Source organism: Lucilia sericata, unplaced genomic scaffold (genome assembly GCF_015586225.1).
Source record: "Lucilia sericata isolate MDLA Ls3-8-SP2 unplaced genomic scaffold, ASM1558622v1 Contig001507F_arrow, whole genome shotgun sequence".
NCBI classification, from domain to species: domain Eukaryota; kingdom Metazoa; phylum Arthropoda; class Insecta; order Diptera; family Calliphoridae; genus Lucilia; species Lucilia sericata.
The window spans coordinates 30,887-49,704 of record NW_023995434.1 but is presented as its reverse complement, the minus strand read 5'-3'; the positions used below and the strand labels follow the sequence as shown (position 1 = coordinate 49,704).

The 18,818-nt window shown below is 32.0% G+C and overlaps 1 protein-coding gene across 1 annotated transcript in view; it reads right to left on the bottom strand.

Annotated features, from left to right (window-relative positions):
- Positions 1 to 8,860, bottom strand: part of LOC119611653 (dynein heavy chain 7, axonemal-like) — a gene marked incomplete at its 5' end in the record, with an annotated part of 39,415 nt that extends 30,555 nt beyond the window's left edge. Inside the window, 3 exon segments of the mRNA XM_037967307.1 lie at positions 4,846 to 5,024; positions 8,087 to 8,502; positions 8,573 to 8,860. Of these exon segments, the coding sequence (XP_037823235.1) occupies positions 4,846 to 5,024; positions 8,087 to 8,502; positions 8,573 to 8,860 (883 nt within the window).
- Positions 8,861 to 18,818: the final 9,958 nt, after the last annotated feature.

Here is an 18,818-nt window from a genome sequence, read left to right as displayed (position 1 = left end):
CTAGACTATAGACTAGACTATAGACTAGACTATAGACTAGACTATAGACTAGACTATAGACTAGACTATAGACTAGACTATAGACTAGACTATAGACTAGACTATAGACTAGACTATAGACTAGACTATAGACTAGACTATAGACTAGACTATAGACTAGACTATAGACTAGACTATAGACTAGACTATAGACTAGACTATAGACTAGACTATAGACTAGACTATAGACTAGACTATAGACTAGACTATAGACTAGACTATAGACTAGACTATAGACTAGACTATAGACTAGACTATAGACTAGACTATAGACTAGACTATAGACTAGACTATAGACTAGACTATAGACTAGACTATAGACTAGACTATAGACTAGACTATAGACTAGACTATAGACTAGACTATAGACTAGACTATAGACTAGACTATAGACTAGACTATAGACTAGACTATAGACTAGACTATAGACTAGACTATAGACTAGACTATAGACTAGACTATAGACTAGACTATAGACTAGACTATAGACTAGACTATAGACTAGACTATAGACTAGACTATAGACTAGACTATAGACTAGACTATAGACTAGACTATAGACTAGACTATAGACTAGACTATAGACTAGACTATAGACTAGACTATAGACTAGACTATAGACTATAGACTAGACCAACGGTTCCCAAATGGGGGTCCGCGGACCCCTAGTGGTCCGTAGTAAAATCCTAGGGGTCCGCGAAGACGAACGAAAAAAAAAAACATGAATATGTATGTACAAATATCTCCAATTTTTGTGCAATAATCCCAAATTTTTTTGTGACTTTTTGAATTTTATTGTTTCGGTTGTTTATCAGGAAGAAGCTAGGCCCTACAAATTTATTGTATAACTTTTATAAAGTAAAGTATTGCGTGATTTGTAATTTTTATTTCCTGTATATATACTGAAATAATGGTTTTTATTTCAGACAAATAATACTCTGCCTTACAATTAAATTAGGGATACTGGTATTCCGGAGTATGAAGTTCAATTCAAAGACAAGCTTATTACAGATTTAAGTTTATCAAATTGTAAGCAAAAGTGTTCTTGTTTGAAAGGACTAAAAGTATATATATCCAAAACAGAGGTGACTCTTTATGCATCTCTTTATAAATATTCCAATACGACTTGATACACAGATTTTATCTTGATTTTGTCGACCAATACATATTATTAAATTAACATCAGAAAATCCATAGCGTTTCGGGTAAATATGTAGCCAAAAACCATGAAGTAAAATAATTCGTTGGTATTTTAAAATTCAAATTTAAGTTCCAAATTCACAGTACTTTAACAAAGAGTTCAAATCATATATTATGCGGATAACGCATTCCGCAACAACATAGAAGAAGTCCAACTTTATTATATTATTTTCCCGAAAACATAGCTCACTTACTCAGTTCACCCTTTGCAAATTTTTGAAACGTGACTCCTTAAGCACATGTGACAATATTTGATAAAGAAACCTTTTCGCTACCTTGAAGAAAAATGAACATGAAAGATCTCACGATCATAAAATTAAACATCATGGTAACATATCAACAAAGAAGTCATTCTATCTTTAAAACATGCAATTGAAAACCTATCTGAAATATTATATATTCTCAATCAGAGATGGGGGTAGTGCACTAATTTTTAACTATCACTAATTATTAGTGGTAGTTCAAAATTATTCACTACTTTTATTTTTGTTTAGTGATGAATTGAAAAATATAAGCCTCATTCAATAATAGTGATAGTGATATTTAAAATTTTTAACTAAAAATAGTTAAAATATTTGTTTTTACAGCCTAGTGAAATCATTTTTTCTACACTAAATTATTAGTTCAAAAAATATTCCTGCACTATTTTTTTTTCAACAGAGAAATGTTCCACTCATTTGAAAGTTTAAGTTAATAGGACAGTCTAGAAATGGTTTAAGTCAACCAAAAACTCATTGGACGAATATTATTAATAAGTAAAACGTTCATTATTTACAAAGGTTCCAAGCTATTGCCTAAAAAACATCCAGTAACCACATCATTTTGGCAACTGGCAACGCAGATGACGTGGCAATCGAGGTACAAAATTAACCAATTAATTTAATTTTCCGAGGAGAGTTCACCAATCCGCTAAAGAAAACATCGTTATACTTGAGCAGAAGAAGGCAAAAGTTTTGTTTTAACCATTTCTTTTTAAAGCATGAGATGTTGTTGGGATAACTGCATATGTAGGGTCTATCATAGTGCCATCGCTAACAAAATCTGTATTTTCCATTTTAATAGATGTACCTTTTAAAAAATTGAATCATTTATTGTCTTACAAATTCTTTCATCTTCATAAAAAAAATAGTGCAAAGAAAATTATTGAAGCCTTTTGTTAGTGACTGTTCAAATTTTTAACTATTTGAGTGTATTGCTTTTTTCTACACTACCACTCAATTGAGTTATAGTTAAAAAAATAACATTATCACTAAAAAATATTAGTGCTAAAAATATAAGCTTCACTACCACTAAGCTCCTGAAAATTAGTGAAAAATATATTTTTTGAAATAATATTTAGTGCTAGTTAAATATTGATTTAACTAATAATTTAGTGCACTACCCCCATCTCTGTTCTCAATATACGGGAATATTTTATAGATATGACATCGCTACATTTATTAGACCTAGGGATTAATGAACTAGGTCAATTTTCGGATGGACAATTATTTAGAACAATAAGATATCAAAATATGTATGGGGGTCCGCGAAATTAAATAAGTTCTTCAAGGGGTCCGCGAAGTAAAAATCGGTGGGAACCGCTGGACTAGACTATAGACTAGACTATAGACTAGACTAGACTATAGACTAGACTATAGACTAGACTATAGACTAGACTAGACTATAGACTAGACTAGACTATAGACTAGACTAGACTAGACTAGACTATAGACTAGACTAGACTAGACTATAGACTAGACTAGACTATAAACTAGACTAGACTATAGACTAGACTAGACTATAGACTAGACTACAGACTAGACTAGACTATAGACTAGACTAGACTATAGACTAGACTAGACTATAGACTAGACTAGACTATAGACTAGACTAGACTATAGACTAGACTAGACTAGACTAGACTAGACTAGACTAGACTAGATAGACTAGACTAGACTAGACTAGACTAGACTAGACTATAGACTAGACTAGACTATAGACTAGACTAGACTATAGACTAGACTATAGACTAGACTAGACTAGACTATAGACTAGACTAGACTATAGACTAGACTAGACTATAGACTAGACTAGACTATAGACTAGACTAGACTATAGACTAGACTAGACTATAGACTAGACTAGACTATAGACTAGACTAGACTAGACTATAGACTAGACTATAGACTAGACTATAGACTAGACTATAGACTAGACTATAGACTAGACTATAGACTAGACTATAGACTAGACTATAGACTAGACTATAGACTAGACTATAGACTAGACTATAGACTAGACTATAGACTAGACTATAGACTAGACTATAGACTAGACTATAGACTAGACTATAGACTAGACTATAGACTAGACTATAGACTAGACTATAGACTAGACTATAGACTAGACTATAGACTAGACTATAGACTAGACTATAGACTAGACTATAGACTAGACTATAGACTAGACTATAGACTAGACTATAGACTAGACTATAGACTAGACTATAGACTAGACTATAGACTAGACTATAGACTAGACTATAGACTAGACTATAGACTAGACTATAGACTAGACTATAGACTAGACTATAGACTAGACTATAGACTAGACTATAGACTAGACTATAGACTAGACTATAGACTAGACTATAGACTAGACTATAGACTAGACTATAGACTAGACTATAGACTAGACTATAGACTAGACTATAGACTAGACTATAGACTAGACTATAGACTAGACTATAGACTAGACTATAGACTAGACTATAGACTAGACTATAGACTAGACTATAGACTAGACTATAGACTAGACTATAGACTAGACTATAGACTAGACTATAGACTAGACTATAGACTAGACTATAGACTAGACTATAGACTAGACTATAGACTAGACTATAGACTAGACTATAGACTAGACTATAGACTAGACTATAGACTAGACTATAGACTAGACTATAGACTAGACTATAGACTAGACTATAGACTAGACTATAGACTAGACTATAGACTAGACTATAGACTAGACTATAGACTAGACTATAGACTAGACTATAGACTAGACTATAGACTAGACTATAGACTAGACTATAGACTAGACTATAGACTAGACTATAGACTACACTATAGACTAGACTATAGACTAGACTATAGACTAGACTATAGACTAGACTATAGTCCAGACTATGGGCCAGACAATAGTCCGGGCTATGTGCCAGACAATAGTCCGGACTATGTGCCAGACAATAGTCCGGACTATGGGTCAGACAATAGTCCGGACTATGGGCCAGACTATAGTCCAGACTATGGGCCAGACAATAGTCCAGACTATGGACCAGACTATAGTCCAGACTATGGGCCAGACAATAGTCCGGACTATGGACCAGACTATAGTCCAGACTATGGGCCAGTCAATAGTCCGGACTATGGGCCAGACAATAGTCCGGACTATGGGCTAGACAATAGTCCGGATTATGGACCAGACTATAGTCCAGACTATGGGCCAGACAATAGTCCGGACTATGGGCCAGACGTCAATTATTGGCACAAACTTTAGTGTGTAGGGAGTAAAAAAAAATGAAAATGCAGCATAAACATATGTATGTATATCTCTGATACTTACTCTCTCAAACAAACTGCGACATATATTCACGTACAGACTATATGTAAAATGTGCCCGTAAATCGTTTAGACGCTCCGTTATGTCATCAACTTTTTCCGTATTATCAATGGATGCTGTGAACAGTGAGACAAACCATGCCAAACTGTACTGATACATTGGATCAATATTGGCCAATTCAACTGTAATGAAAATTAATGAGATTTTGTTAGTTTTTACTATTCATTCGTTTTTGCCTTTACTCTTTGTTTTTTTTTAACATTTTTTATAATTTCAAAAAAATGAAAACCATTTAGTGAAAGGATTGTTTAAAATCTGTATTATGTATGTATGCGCAAGTGAGTATGTTTTTGGTTTTGATTTTGTAATTTGGCATAAATGGTCGGATGGATGGATATATGGATGGATTCAATCATGTCATTGACATGTTATTTAAATGATAAAAACCGCAGACATACAGATGTTTATTCTTTGTTTCCATGTACGTATATAATAATGTGTACATTAAATAAATTGGAGATTATACGTTATTAAGCTGCTCTCTATTGCTATTTTTAGCTAAATGTAAATTTTAGGAATTTTTTGTGCAAAAATTAAATATGTTAAAAATAACGTAATAAGCTTTCAACAAAGTGTAACAAAGTAAAATGTTAAAACCTGTATTAGTAGGGAATTATTATTTGTGTTTGCTATGGTTTAAATTTAAAATGTTGTAATAGTTTTAAATGAATAAAAATAAGTTTTTCTAGTAAGTGGTCATAAAATAGAGCTAAGAATGAATGAATTCTCTTTAGAATTTATTTATAGTTCAATTTCCTTCTAAGTAAAAGAGCCGAAATAACTCAATAGAGGCATTGCATTCATCGTCATAATATGGTGAAGTATAGAACTACTTCTGTCGATATCAATGTTAAAGACAAATACCTCGTATTCAGATCGAGGTCAACCGACTAAAATCTCTATAATGACTATATTTCACCAGTGACCGATTGTCCATTAGGATACCGTCCAGATTTCAGGGCCCTTATAAATGGTGATATGCATCTGGTCCTTAGGGACTCCAAGACTCACAATTTGCTGTGACAGTCGAATCTAGGGAAGACCAAAAATCGTGTAATAATTTAAGAGTCCACTGCGCTAGCTCTTCAAACATAAAAATCACGATTCCTGGTCAAGCATCAGACCATCGTTTGTCTGTCTTTAAACACCGAAATCATAGCAACCAAAAGAAAGCATCTTCGATTTCATCTTCAATGATCTTTCAGATCCCATCAACGTAGATAGATTGAACAAACTACCACCTTATATCACTTCTAAAGTTTCAGAGTTCAATTCCTATACTAAATCATTTAAGTCAATTGACCCCAACGTTATACGCATGCTGACACTATCATACTTCTGCGAACGGACAATGGTTTTGAACCTATCAACGATTATCATGAAGGAGTACGCTTTGTAATTGGGGAGAGCTTTCGACACTGTCAGTCCACAATGTCCAAAAATCAAAGTTATAAAGTTATGAATAGTTAATAATCTGAGTGCACATCTTTCGATCGTAGATTTTCGGAACAAATGGTCAATTTCTCTTGTATTTTGATTATACATGGCAGTGTCATATTCCCTAGTTTGTAACTCCTATCTTGCTAAACTCTAAATACATCCACTGGTTGTGGAAGGAATCTTATATGCGGACTATACGTGTTAAAACGTCTATAAACAATCAGAGATTATAACTTCTTCATTGTATGTAAACCAATAATTATCACCAGCAAAGACTTCCGGAATGACTCGGAGTTCAACGAACATCGTCCAAATATTGTCAACTTACAAGTGTCGCTGCTACAACAACAACACTTGGACGTTTCCAGAACCGACCCGAATCATACTCGGCTAAATATTGTCAGCTCAGCGACAGCTGTACCACAACTGACAGCTTTAACACTCGGTAGTTCTTTCCCAAGGAAAGAGCAGTCGAACTGCTTTGTTCTAACTTCACCTTGAAGAAGGAAGATAAACTTAATCTTGGCATCGTAGTCGATGGAGTCCAAATTTCGATTATGGAACCTCCAACGCACAGATTGCGAGGTAGAAACGAGGTCCTCAAACTACGAGGATACAAACCGAAGGCGTATAAGTAATATCATATGCGAACGACTAAAGGGAAGCAAGAGGTTGATCAACTTTGCGATCCGCCTAATAGTTATATCGGTGAAATACTTCATCATTGCGCTTAAGCCGAAATTTTTACCGGTGCAGACATTAGCACTTATTGGCGTTATAGTCGAAAATTCCGACTACGAACCATTCCCACACATGGACAATTAGCCGGCAAGTGGTCAGTGAATAGAGTAACGAGTTTAACGCCTCAAGTCCTGCATATTTCACAGACCAGCCCACCTACTTTGCTTAGACATATATGTATGTATGTAGATGTAAACTAGTTGGTTACCTACACGACAATTAGTCGATTTGTGGAACAACATGCTTAAAGTCTACTGGTATTTAATATATCATACTGTCGCTAATGAAGTCAGTCACTCTCTCCAACTTTGGTTAGTCCTTTGAATTTATGGACTCGTCCAGTATAAGAAGCGCAATTGTAAGCTTAACTAATGATTACAAATTTTACTGTTTTCCATGTTAAAACACCCTCTTGTATTAAATTCTTTTCATTGAAAGCATTTTTTACATTATTTCTACACATATTAGAAACATGTTTGGTATACCAATTTATCCGGCGGTGAAGTATTTAAAAATAAAATTCATTTTTTTATGACCACAATATAAAACGGAAATTAAAACTATAAACTCCTATACAAAAACAGTTTTGGATTTTATTTTGGTAGAGACTGTGTTGAAATACAATAACCAAATATAAGAGTGCAATAAATGCGGATATTAGTTTGTATATACGCATTCTCACACACTCGACCATATATACAGGAGTGACCCAGCAGTTCTCTATAATCATTTCGGATTAACTGTTTTAACTACAATATTTCCAATATTATCATACATTACTTTAAAGATAATTATTTTAAGGTCCAACAAGTAATGTGTAAAAGGGACTCATACGAATTCTCAAAACTGAAGGGACATGAAATAAACATTCAACTAGTGACGTATTAGTAATTTGTATTTTGCCTTTTAACAATGATTTAATGAAATTTTTGATATTAGGTTCTTTAACATAATATAAGTAGAAAGTCGCTAAAATACCTATAATATCAATAATATCACTTACCAATAGTAAAAAATAATATTGTTGAATGCTCCGCTATTGGTACATAACTCAAGCGAGCAATATCAATTTGTTTTTCGGTGGCTTCGGTTATAATCTGTTTCTCATTGATGTCATTGGCCAAGGCCTTTGATGAGCTTAGAATTTGTACAGCAGTTTCATCCTCTAAAATGTTTTCAGCTGACGAAAGTACTTCCAATATTTGATCTTCAGTTTCTTTGAGCATGCGCTTATTTTCTGCACCCTGTACAATAAGTGTATTCTTTTCAGCCTCCAAATCGGGTCGTTCTCTAGCTACCGTTATGCCCAATAGCTGATCTTGTAAACCTTGTGTGGTAATCATAAAATTAAGTAGCGTTACCTTAACCGCGACTTCTGGTAAATAGTGGGGATTGCGTAATTTCGTAGTCATATAGAATCTGCATATTAAAATTGAAGGTTCATTATTTCATCATTACTTCGTCAAAAAGTTTATTAACTTATACTTACTTAAAACTGTGATTATATTCTATAACCGAGTCGCCCAGTTTAATACATAGTGTACCGCCTTGCTTGAATAGTTGCTTAAGTAAAATCGATTCAAGTAATGGATCTAATTCTTCTCCTATATTCTCTAGAAGCACAGGCAAACCAAATTGTATAGCATTTTCTAGTACTCTGGTATAATCGGGTTGATTTAGACGTATTACACATAGACGATTATTCTTTTCAAGATTTTTAATCCATTTATTGGCTTGTCCTTGCGGATCTATCATAAGAGGCCAACGGCGAGCGTTTCTGAAATTAAAAAAAAAAAATGTAATAAAAACGTAACCCAAGATGGCTGAACAACGATCAAGCAGCCAAAAAAAGAATTCAATCAATGTAATCAATATCCAAAATTAAAATAGTCATAGTCTAATATAGTATCTATCTATCTATCTATCTTCTATCTATCTATCTTCTATCTATCTATCTATCTATCTATCTATCTATCTATCTATCTATCTATCTATCTATCTATCTATCTATCTTATCTATCTATCTATCTATCTATCTATCGATCTATCTATCTATCTATCTATCTATCTATCTATCTATCTATCTATCTATCTATCTATCTTATCTATCTATCTATCTAGCTATCTATCTATCTATCTATCTATCTATCTATCTATCTATCTATCTATCTATCTATCTATCTATCTATCTACTATCTATCTATCTATCTATCTATCTATCTATCTATCTATCTATCTATTCTATCTATCTATCTATCTATCTATCTATCTATCTACTCTATCTATCTATCTATCTATCTATCTATCTATCTATCTATCTATCTATCTATCTATCTATCTATCTATCTATCTATCTATCTATCTATCTATCTATCTATCTATCTATCTATCTATCTATCTATCTATCTATCTATCTATCTATCTATCTATCTATCTATCTATCTATCTATCTATCTATCTATCTATCTATCTATCTATCTATCTATCTATCTATCTATTCTACTACTATCTATCTATCTATCTATCTATCTATCTATCTATCTATCTATCTATCTATCTATCTATCTATCTATCTATCTATCTATCTATCTATCTATCTATCTATCTATCTATCTATCTATCTATCTATCTATCTATCTATCTATCTATCTATCTATCTATCTATCTATCTATCTATCTATCTATCTATCTATCTATCTATCTATCTATCTATCTATCTATCTATCTATCTATCTATCTATCTATCTATCTATCTATCTATCTATCTATCTATCTATCTATCTATCTATCTATCTATCTATCTATCTATCTATCTATCTATCTATCTATCTATCTATCTATCTATCTATCTATCTATCTATCTATCTATCTATCTATCTATCTATCTATCTTCTATCTATCTATCTATCTATCTATCTATCTATCTATCTATCTATCTATCTATCTATCTATCTATCTATCTATCTATCTATCTATCTATCTATCTATCTATCTATCTATCTATCTATCTATCTATCTATCTATCTATCTATCTATCTATCTATCTATCTATCTATCTATCTATCTATCTATCTATCTATCTATCTATCTATCTATCTATCTATCTATCTATCCTATCTATCTATCTATCTATCTATCTATCTATCTATCTATCTATCTATCTATCTATCTATCTATCTATCTATCTATCTATCTATCTATCTATCTATCTATCTATCTATCTATCTATCTATCCTATCTATCTATCTATCTATCTATCTATCTATCTATCTATCTATCTATCTATCTATCTATCTATCTATCTATCTATCTATCTATCTATCTATCTATCTATCTATCTATCTATCTATCTATCTATCTATCTATCTATCTATCTATCTATCTACTATCTATCTATCTATCTATCTATCTATCTATCTATCTATCTATCTATCTATCTATCTATCTATCTATCTATCTATCTATCTATCTATCTATCTATCTATCTATCTATCTATCTATCTATCTATCTATCTATCCTATCTATCTATCTATCTATCTATCTATCTATCTATCTATCTATCTATCTATCTATCTATCTATCTATCTATCTATCTATCTATCTATCTATCTATCTATCTATCTATCTATCTATCTATCTATCTATCTATCTATCTATCTATCTATCTATCTATCTATCTATCTATCTATCTATCTATCTATCTATCTATCTATCTATCTATCTATCTATCTATCTATCTATCTATCTATCTATCTATCTATCTATCTATCTATCTATCTATCTATCTATCTATCTATCTATCTATCTATCTATCTATCTATCTATCTATCTATCTATCTATCTATCTATCTATCTATCTATCTATCTATCTATCTATCTATCTATCTATCTATCTATCTATCTATCTATCTATCTATCTATCTATCTATCTATCTATCTATCTATCTATCTATCTCTATCTATATCTATCTATCTATCTCTATCTATCTATCTATCTATCTATCTATCTATCTATCTATCTATCTATCTATCTATCTATCTATCTATCTATCTATCTATCTATCTATCTATCTATCTATCTATCTATCTATCTATCTATCTATCTATCTATCTATCTATCTATCTATCTATCTATCTATCTATCCTATCTATCTATCTAATCTATCTATCTATCTATCTATCTATCTATCTATCTATCTATCTATCTATCTATCTATCTATCTATCTATCTATCTATCTATCTATCTATCTATCTATCTATCTATCTATCTATCTATCTTCTATCTATCTATCTATCTATCTATCTATCTACTATCTATCTATCTATCTATCTATCTATCTATCTATCATCTATATCTATCTTATCTATCTATCTATCTATCTATCTATCTATCTATCTATCTATCTATCTATCTTATCGATCCTATCTATCTATCTATCTATCTATCTATCTATCTATCTATCTATCTATCTATCTATCTATCTATCTATCTATCTATCTATCTATCTATCTATCTATCTATCTATCTTATCTATCTATCTATCTATCTATCTATCTATCTATCTTATCTATCTATCTACTATCTATCTATCTATCTATCTATCTATCTATCTATCTATCTATCTATCTATCTATCTATCTATCTATCTATCTATCTATCTATCTATCTATCTACATCTCTATCTATCTATCTATCTATCTATCTATCTATCTACTCTATCTATCTATCTATCTATCTATCTATCTATCTATCTATCTATCTATCTATCTATCTATCTATCTATCTATCTATCTCTATCTATCTATCTATCTATCTCTATCTATCTATCTATCTATCTATCTATCTATCTATCTATCTATCTATCTATCTATCTATCTATCTATCTATCTATCTATCTATCTATCTATCTATCTCTATCTATCTATCTATCTATCATCTATCTATCTATCTATCTATCTATCTATCTATCTATCTATCTATCTATCTATCTATCTATCTATCTATCTATCTATCTATCTATCTATCTATCTATCTATCTATCTATCTATCTATCTATCTATCTATCTATCTATCTATCTATCTATCTATCTATCTATCTACATATCTCTCAAAATAAATTAAGAAATTAAGTGCAACATAATAAATATTTACGCTTTGGGAACTTTCACTAAATTCCAACATAACAAAATTACAGTGTGTAGAAAGGAAATTACATAAAACGACATAAGGTATAAATCCATCAGCCAATTTAAATTAGTTACATTAAACAATAAATAAAAAGGAAAAAATAAAATTAAAGCAGCATTCATTTGCTGACAATAGCAACGTGGTGAGTTTCAACAAATTTGATGTGGCATAAATAAAACTTTGCAATAAACAGCAACAGCAGCACCAACAATAATTCCAATCAATATAAAAAACGATTACGGTAATTTGGTTCGACAAAAACATAATTTGTTCCGCATGCATTAGTAATGGGAAACCAAAGTAATAATAAATTATAGGATGTGCTTGCTCAGCGCAGCACACTACTTTATTGTAGAAACGCACCCTACCACTATGTAGAATTAACATTCAATCGAAAATCCTTACGGCCATGAGGAGATTACTGGGGCAAATGTAAAGTGAAGGAAAAAGAATGAATAAAATAAAAATGTTATTAAAAAGGAACTAATTTACTCGATATAATCCAAAGAAAATAACGCACATGTTACCTATACACACACGAACATGGGCTTATAAATTCCATTAGCAATTCCAAACGTAAGGACATGGTATTGTGTGAGTGTGTTTTGGGTTAAAGCCCCCATATGATAAATTCCCTAACAAATTTTCTACAAATAAATATATATACACACATATAACATTCATACATAAGTAAATACGAAGGCATCGTGAAAGTTCAACATAGGCATCGTCTAGTCATAGTCTAGTCATAGTCTAGTCATAGTCTAGTCATAGTCTAGTCATAGTAGTCATAGTCTAGTCATAGTCTAGTCATAGTCTAGGTCATAGTCTAGTCATAGTCTAGTCATAGTCTAGTCATAGTCTAGTCATAGTCTAGTCATAGTCTAGTCTAGCTAGTCATAGTCTAGTCTAGTCTATAGTCATAGTCTAGTCATAGTCTAGTCATAGTCTAGTCATAGTCTAGTCATAGTCTAGTCATAGTCTAGTATAGTCTAGTCATAGTAGTCATAGTTTAGTCATAGTCTAGTCATAGTCTAGTCATAGTCTAGTCATAGTCTAGTCATAGTCTAGTCATAGTCTAGTCATAGTCTAGTCATAGTCTAGTCATAGTCTAGTCATAGTCTAATACTAGTCTAGTTCATAGTCTAGTCATAGTCATAGTCTAGTCATAGTCTAGTCATAGTCTAGTCATAGTCTAGTCATAGTCTAGTCATAGTCTAGTCATAGTCTAGTCATAGTCTAGTCATAGTCTAGTCATAGTCTAGTCATAGTCTAGTCATAGTCTAGTCAAGTAGTCATAGTCTAGTCATAGTCTAGTCATAGTCTAGTCATAGTCTAGTCATAGTCTAGTCATAGTCTAGTCATAGTCTAGTCATAGTCTAGTCAGAGTCAGTCATAGTCAGTCATAGTCTAGTCATAGTCTAGTCATAGTCTAGTCATAGTCTAGTCATAGTCTAGTCATAGTCTAGTCATAGTCTAGTCATAGTCTAGTCATAGTCCTAGTCATAGTCTAGTCATAGTCCTAGTCATAGTCTAGTCATGCTAGTCATAGTCTAGTCATAGTCTAGTCATAGTCTAGTCAGTAGTCTAGTCATAGTCTAGTCATAGTCTAGTCATAGTCTAGTCATAGTCTAGTCAGTCTAGTCATAGTCTAGTCATTCTAGTCATAGTCTAGTCATAGTCTAGTCATAGTCTAGTCAGTCTAGTCATAGTCTAGTCGTAGTCTAGTCATAGTCTAGTCATAGTCGTCATAGTCTAGTCATAGTCTAGTCATAGTCTAGTCATAGTCTAGTCATAGTCTAGTCATAGTCTAGTCATAGTCTAGTCATAGTCTAGTCATAGTCTAGTCATAGTCTAGTCATAGTCTAGTCATAGTCTAGTCATAGTCTAGTCATAGTCTAGTCATAGTATAGTCATAGTCTAGTCTAGTCTAGTCATAGTCTAGTCATAGTCTAGTCATAGTCTAGTCATAGTCTAGTCATAGTCTAGTCATAGTCTAGTCATAGTCTAGTCATAGTCTAGTCATAGTCTAGTCATAGTCTAGTCATAGTCATAGTCTATAGTCTAGTCATAGTCTAGTCATAGTCTAGTCATAGTCAGTCTAGTCATGGTTTATTCATAAACAAATATGGAATGATATTTACTACACTTCACACTATAATTTCAGGCTAAAATCGTGGACCGAATGTTTAATACGAGACCAACGTTAAAGAATATTTTCTGCCACTTTGATCCTTCCGTTCGAGACCTAACGTGTTTTCAAGAAGCAGATGGGACCTGATCATATCTGAGGAAGGAACATAACTTAAATGAATACAAGGAAGAGGATTTCTTGCTGTGATTAAAATTACAAAATTCAAGAACTTCTAAAACTACCCACGCTCACACACATGACACAGCAACAAATAAAAAGAAGAAAATCATGATTAAATTGAAATTGAAATGAATTTAATCGTATCTACAGTAAACGACAGACAACAACCGATGCTGCTGATGAAAACGAATGAATGACTGAATGCATGACTGCATGCATAAATGAACGTTCTAATGAATGATAGACTGTTGGCCTGCCTGGCTGCGTGGTTGAATGAAAAATAAATGATGCTGTTCTGTGCGAATGTTTGTGTATTTATAAATTGAAAATTTTGATGGATGAATAAATATGTACGATGTATCAATTCATAACTCAAAGTAGGAGTTATGAATTGGTCGGTGGTTCTAATGAGAAATTGAACGAAATATGAACTATCGGTTTTACTGTTATTTTGTTTGTGTGTTGTTTCAATGCTGCTACACATACATAAGTTTTCTTGGTCATTTTCAAACTTTATTATTTGTTTTTAATTTTTTCTTTCATTTTGCACGCACATTTATTTACTTCAAATTGACACATACTAAATAGAAACACTGAGACAAATTTTAGGTCTTAAATCGATTACGGGCATCGTAGTACGTATCATAGAGCTAATTCCCTATTATGAAAGTAATATTTGTTAAAACTGAATATTATTAATACCTTTATGTTCACCAATTATAAAATTCTGGGTCCTTATAATATTTTACATAGTTGGATCTAGCCATACCTATTCGTATACACATATGTATGTTGAAATCTCTATAGGGTCAGAACAGAAGCAGATATGTAAATCATGACTTGAAAATCATTTCGTTGTCAATGCATCCGTCAAAAGGGGTCCGAACAGAATCAACAAGGCAGCTAAAACAGAGTCCCAACAGAAACATATAGAAAGTCTGAAACTTTTAAATAAATATTTATATCGGGCAATATTTTTATCTTAAAACCCAGACTAGACTATAGACTATAGACTAGACTATAGACTAGACTATAGACTAGACTATAGACTAGACTATAGACTAGACTATAGACTAGACTATAGACTAGACTATAGACTAGACTATAGACTAGACTATAGACTAGACTATAGACTAGACTATAGACTAGACTATAGACTAGCTATAGACTAGACTATAGACTAGACTATAGACTAGGACTATAGACTAGACTATAGACTAGACTATAGACTAGACTATAGACTAGACTATAGACTAGACTATAGACTAGAACTATAGGACTAGACTATAGACTAGACTATAGACTAGACTATAGACTAGACTATAGACTAGACTCGACTATAGACTAGACTATAGACTAGACTATAGACTAGACTATAGACTAGACTATAGACTAGACTATAGAATCGACTATAGACTCGACTATAGACTAGACTATAGACTAGACTATAGACTAGACTATAGACTAGACTATAGACTAGACTATAGACTAGACTATAGACTAGACTATAGACTAGACTAAAGACTAGACTATAGACTAGACTATAGACTAGACTATACTAGACTATAGACTAGACTATAGACTAGACTATAGACTAGACTATAGACTAGACTATAGACTAGACTATAGACTAGACTATAGACTAGACTATAGACTAGACTATAGACTAGACTATAGACTAGACTATAGACTAGACTATAGACTAGACTATAGACTAGACTATAGACTAGACTATAGACTAGACTATAGACTAGACTATAGACTAGACTATAGACTAGACTATAGACTAGACTATAGACTAGACTATAGACTAGACTATAGACTAGACTATAGACTAGACTATAGACTAGACTATAGACTAGACTATAGACTAGACTATAGACTAGACTATAGACTAGACTATAGACTAGACTATAGACTAGACTATAGACTAGACTATAGACTAGACTATAGACTAGACTATAGACTAGACTAGACTAGACTATAGACTATACTTAGACTAGGCTATAGGCTAGAGTGTTTTACCAATAATCTTTCTGCAAGTGTCAGTGCACAATTTTATCAATTTTATTTTTTTGTCTGTTCTACAATCTGTCTCTTCATCACATGTGAATGTGTTCAATGAAAAATGGGAATTTTTAATAAAAGAAAATCCCTTAAAGTTATAGCAAACACCGATCACTGCACATGTGTACATTTACGACGATATCATTCCATGTATGTAACTCGCAGGAATTATAAGTCTCTCCAACCAATTGCAACAACATTCACATTTCATAAAGCGTAAAAGTAAAATTGCAAATTACAGCAGTAGTTGTGTAGTATATGTTGATGTTGGTACTCTGCCTTATTATACATTGTTTATATGAAACTGAAAATCATTGGTCGGCACACAGAGCACAGGAGAAACATTTTTGACATACAAAATTAAATATAACACGTTTTTTATAAAACTCTAAGACAAGTATTAAGAATGATTTTTTTAATTATTATCAGCTCCTGCTGGCTAGGAAAGCCTATCACTGTTTTCGATGTCTGTTTGTGTGGGTTGTATGTTTTAATAGCAAATGTGCTTTAATCTATCGTAGAACACATTAATCAATTTTTTTTGTTATTATTCCCAGTGTTGCCAACATTGGTCAAGCAAAACGCGCGCAAAAAAATTAAAAAGGGGTAAAAAAGCGTAATTTTCTAACTGAAAATGGGTAAAAAAGCACTAACGTTTTTTAGTCAAATATTGTTTATTTTAATAAAAATTGCACATTATTTCGCTCATTTCCTACAAGACTCCAAAATTCGTTTTTTAGAACATTGACTACAAAACAAAACATGCGTCATACTAAAGTCTTTCATCTGTGTGAGTTAGATTTTTAGTAACGTAAGAACTAAAACTAATGTTTGACGAATATTAGATAAATAAGATGAGAAATTTTCAAATTCCTTGATTTGTTTAAAAGTTATTTTAAAAATAGTAAAATGTCATTAAACATTCAAACTGACAGGCACACTACCAACTGGCGAACCGATGTAACCACACCCAAATTGTAAAATTGTGTGAAATATATTTTTTTTGCAAAATCTATATATATTATTTTTAAGTTTATATATCGATACCCATAAAATTTTGTACATAGATTTTGTTTTGTTGGTCAGTTATATCGTCATAAAATTCGGAATAAAGAATTATAATAAAAATCTTTTTATTGCGAGTACAACGATGAAGTAATCATGGAGGCTTTATATATTAGGGATAGGTTCAATTGTGTAAAAAAATTGTATAAAACTTATTTTTTGTCAATTTTCATCGCTGTACTCATATTTTTAAGGGGACCTTAATAGGGGGTAGGGTAGGTTACCGAAAAATCCGAATTAAATTCGGTAGGAAGATTACGTTTGTATAAAAGTTGTTTATTTCGAATTTCTCCGCTATACTCGTATTTTTAAGTCAGTAAAGAGCGTTAAAATCAATTTTTGAAGGTGACCATATGTGGGGGTAGGGTCAATTATGGACCGATTGCCGTAAAATTTGCTAGAGAGATTTTGGATTATATAAAACATATTTATGTCGAATATTTTTAAGTCGGTAATGAGTATTAATGTCATTTGGTAGAGAAATTTTGATGCATATAAAAGTTACTTATGTTGAATTTCAACGCTGCACTCATAGGGAGACCTTATTTGGGGTAAGGTCAGTTATGGACCAATTCCCATAAAATTTGGTAGAGACATTTTGCCTTATATAAAACTTATTTATGCCGAATTTCATCGCTATACTCGTATTTTTAAGTCAGTAATGACCGTTTAAATCATTTTCTGAAGGAGACCTTATATGGGGGTAGGCTCAATTATAGACCTATTTCTATAAAATTTAGTAGAGATTTTGGCTTATATAAAACTTACTTATGTTGAATTTCATCGCTATACTCGTATGGGGGTAGGGTCAATTTTGGACCGATTCCCATAAAATTTGGTACAGAGATTTTGACGCATATAAAACTTATTTATGCCAAATTTTATCGCTATACTCGTATGTTTAAAACAGTTGTGACTGTTAAAGCTGTTTTTCGGGGGGTCACTTGTATGGGGGATATGCGAAATTGCGGACCCATATTGCCCATTTGCCATACCAAACAAACCTTACCTATAAGAAATATTTGTGGAAAAATTTAACTCGCTTGCTCTTTCCGATCTAACCCTATCGTGCTTTCAACAGACAGACGGACGGACAGAT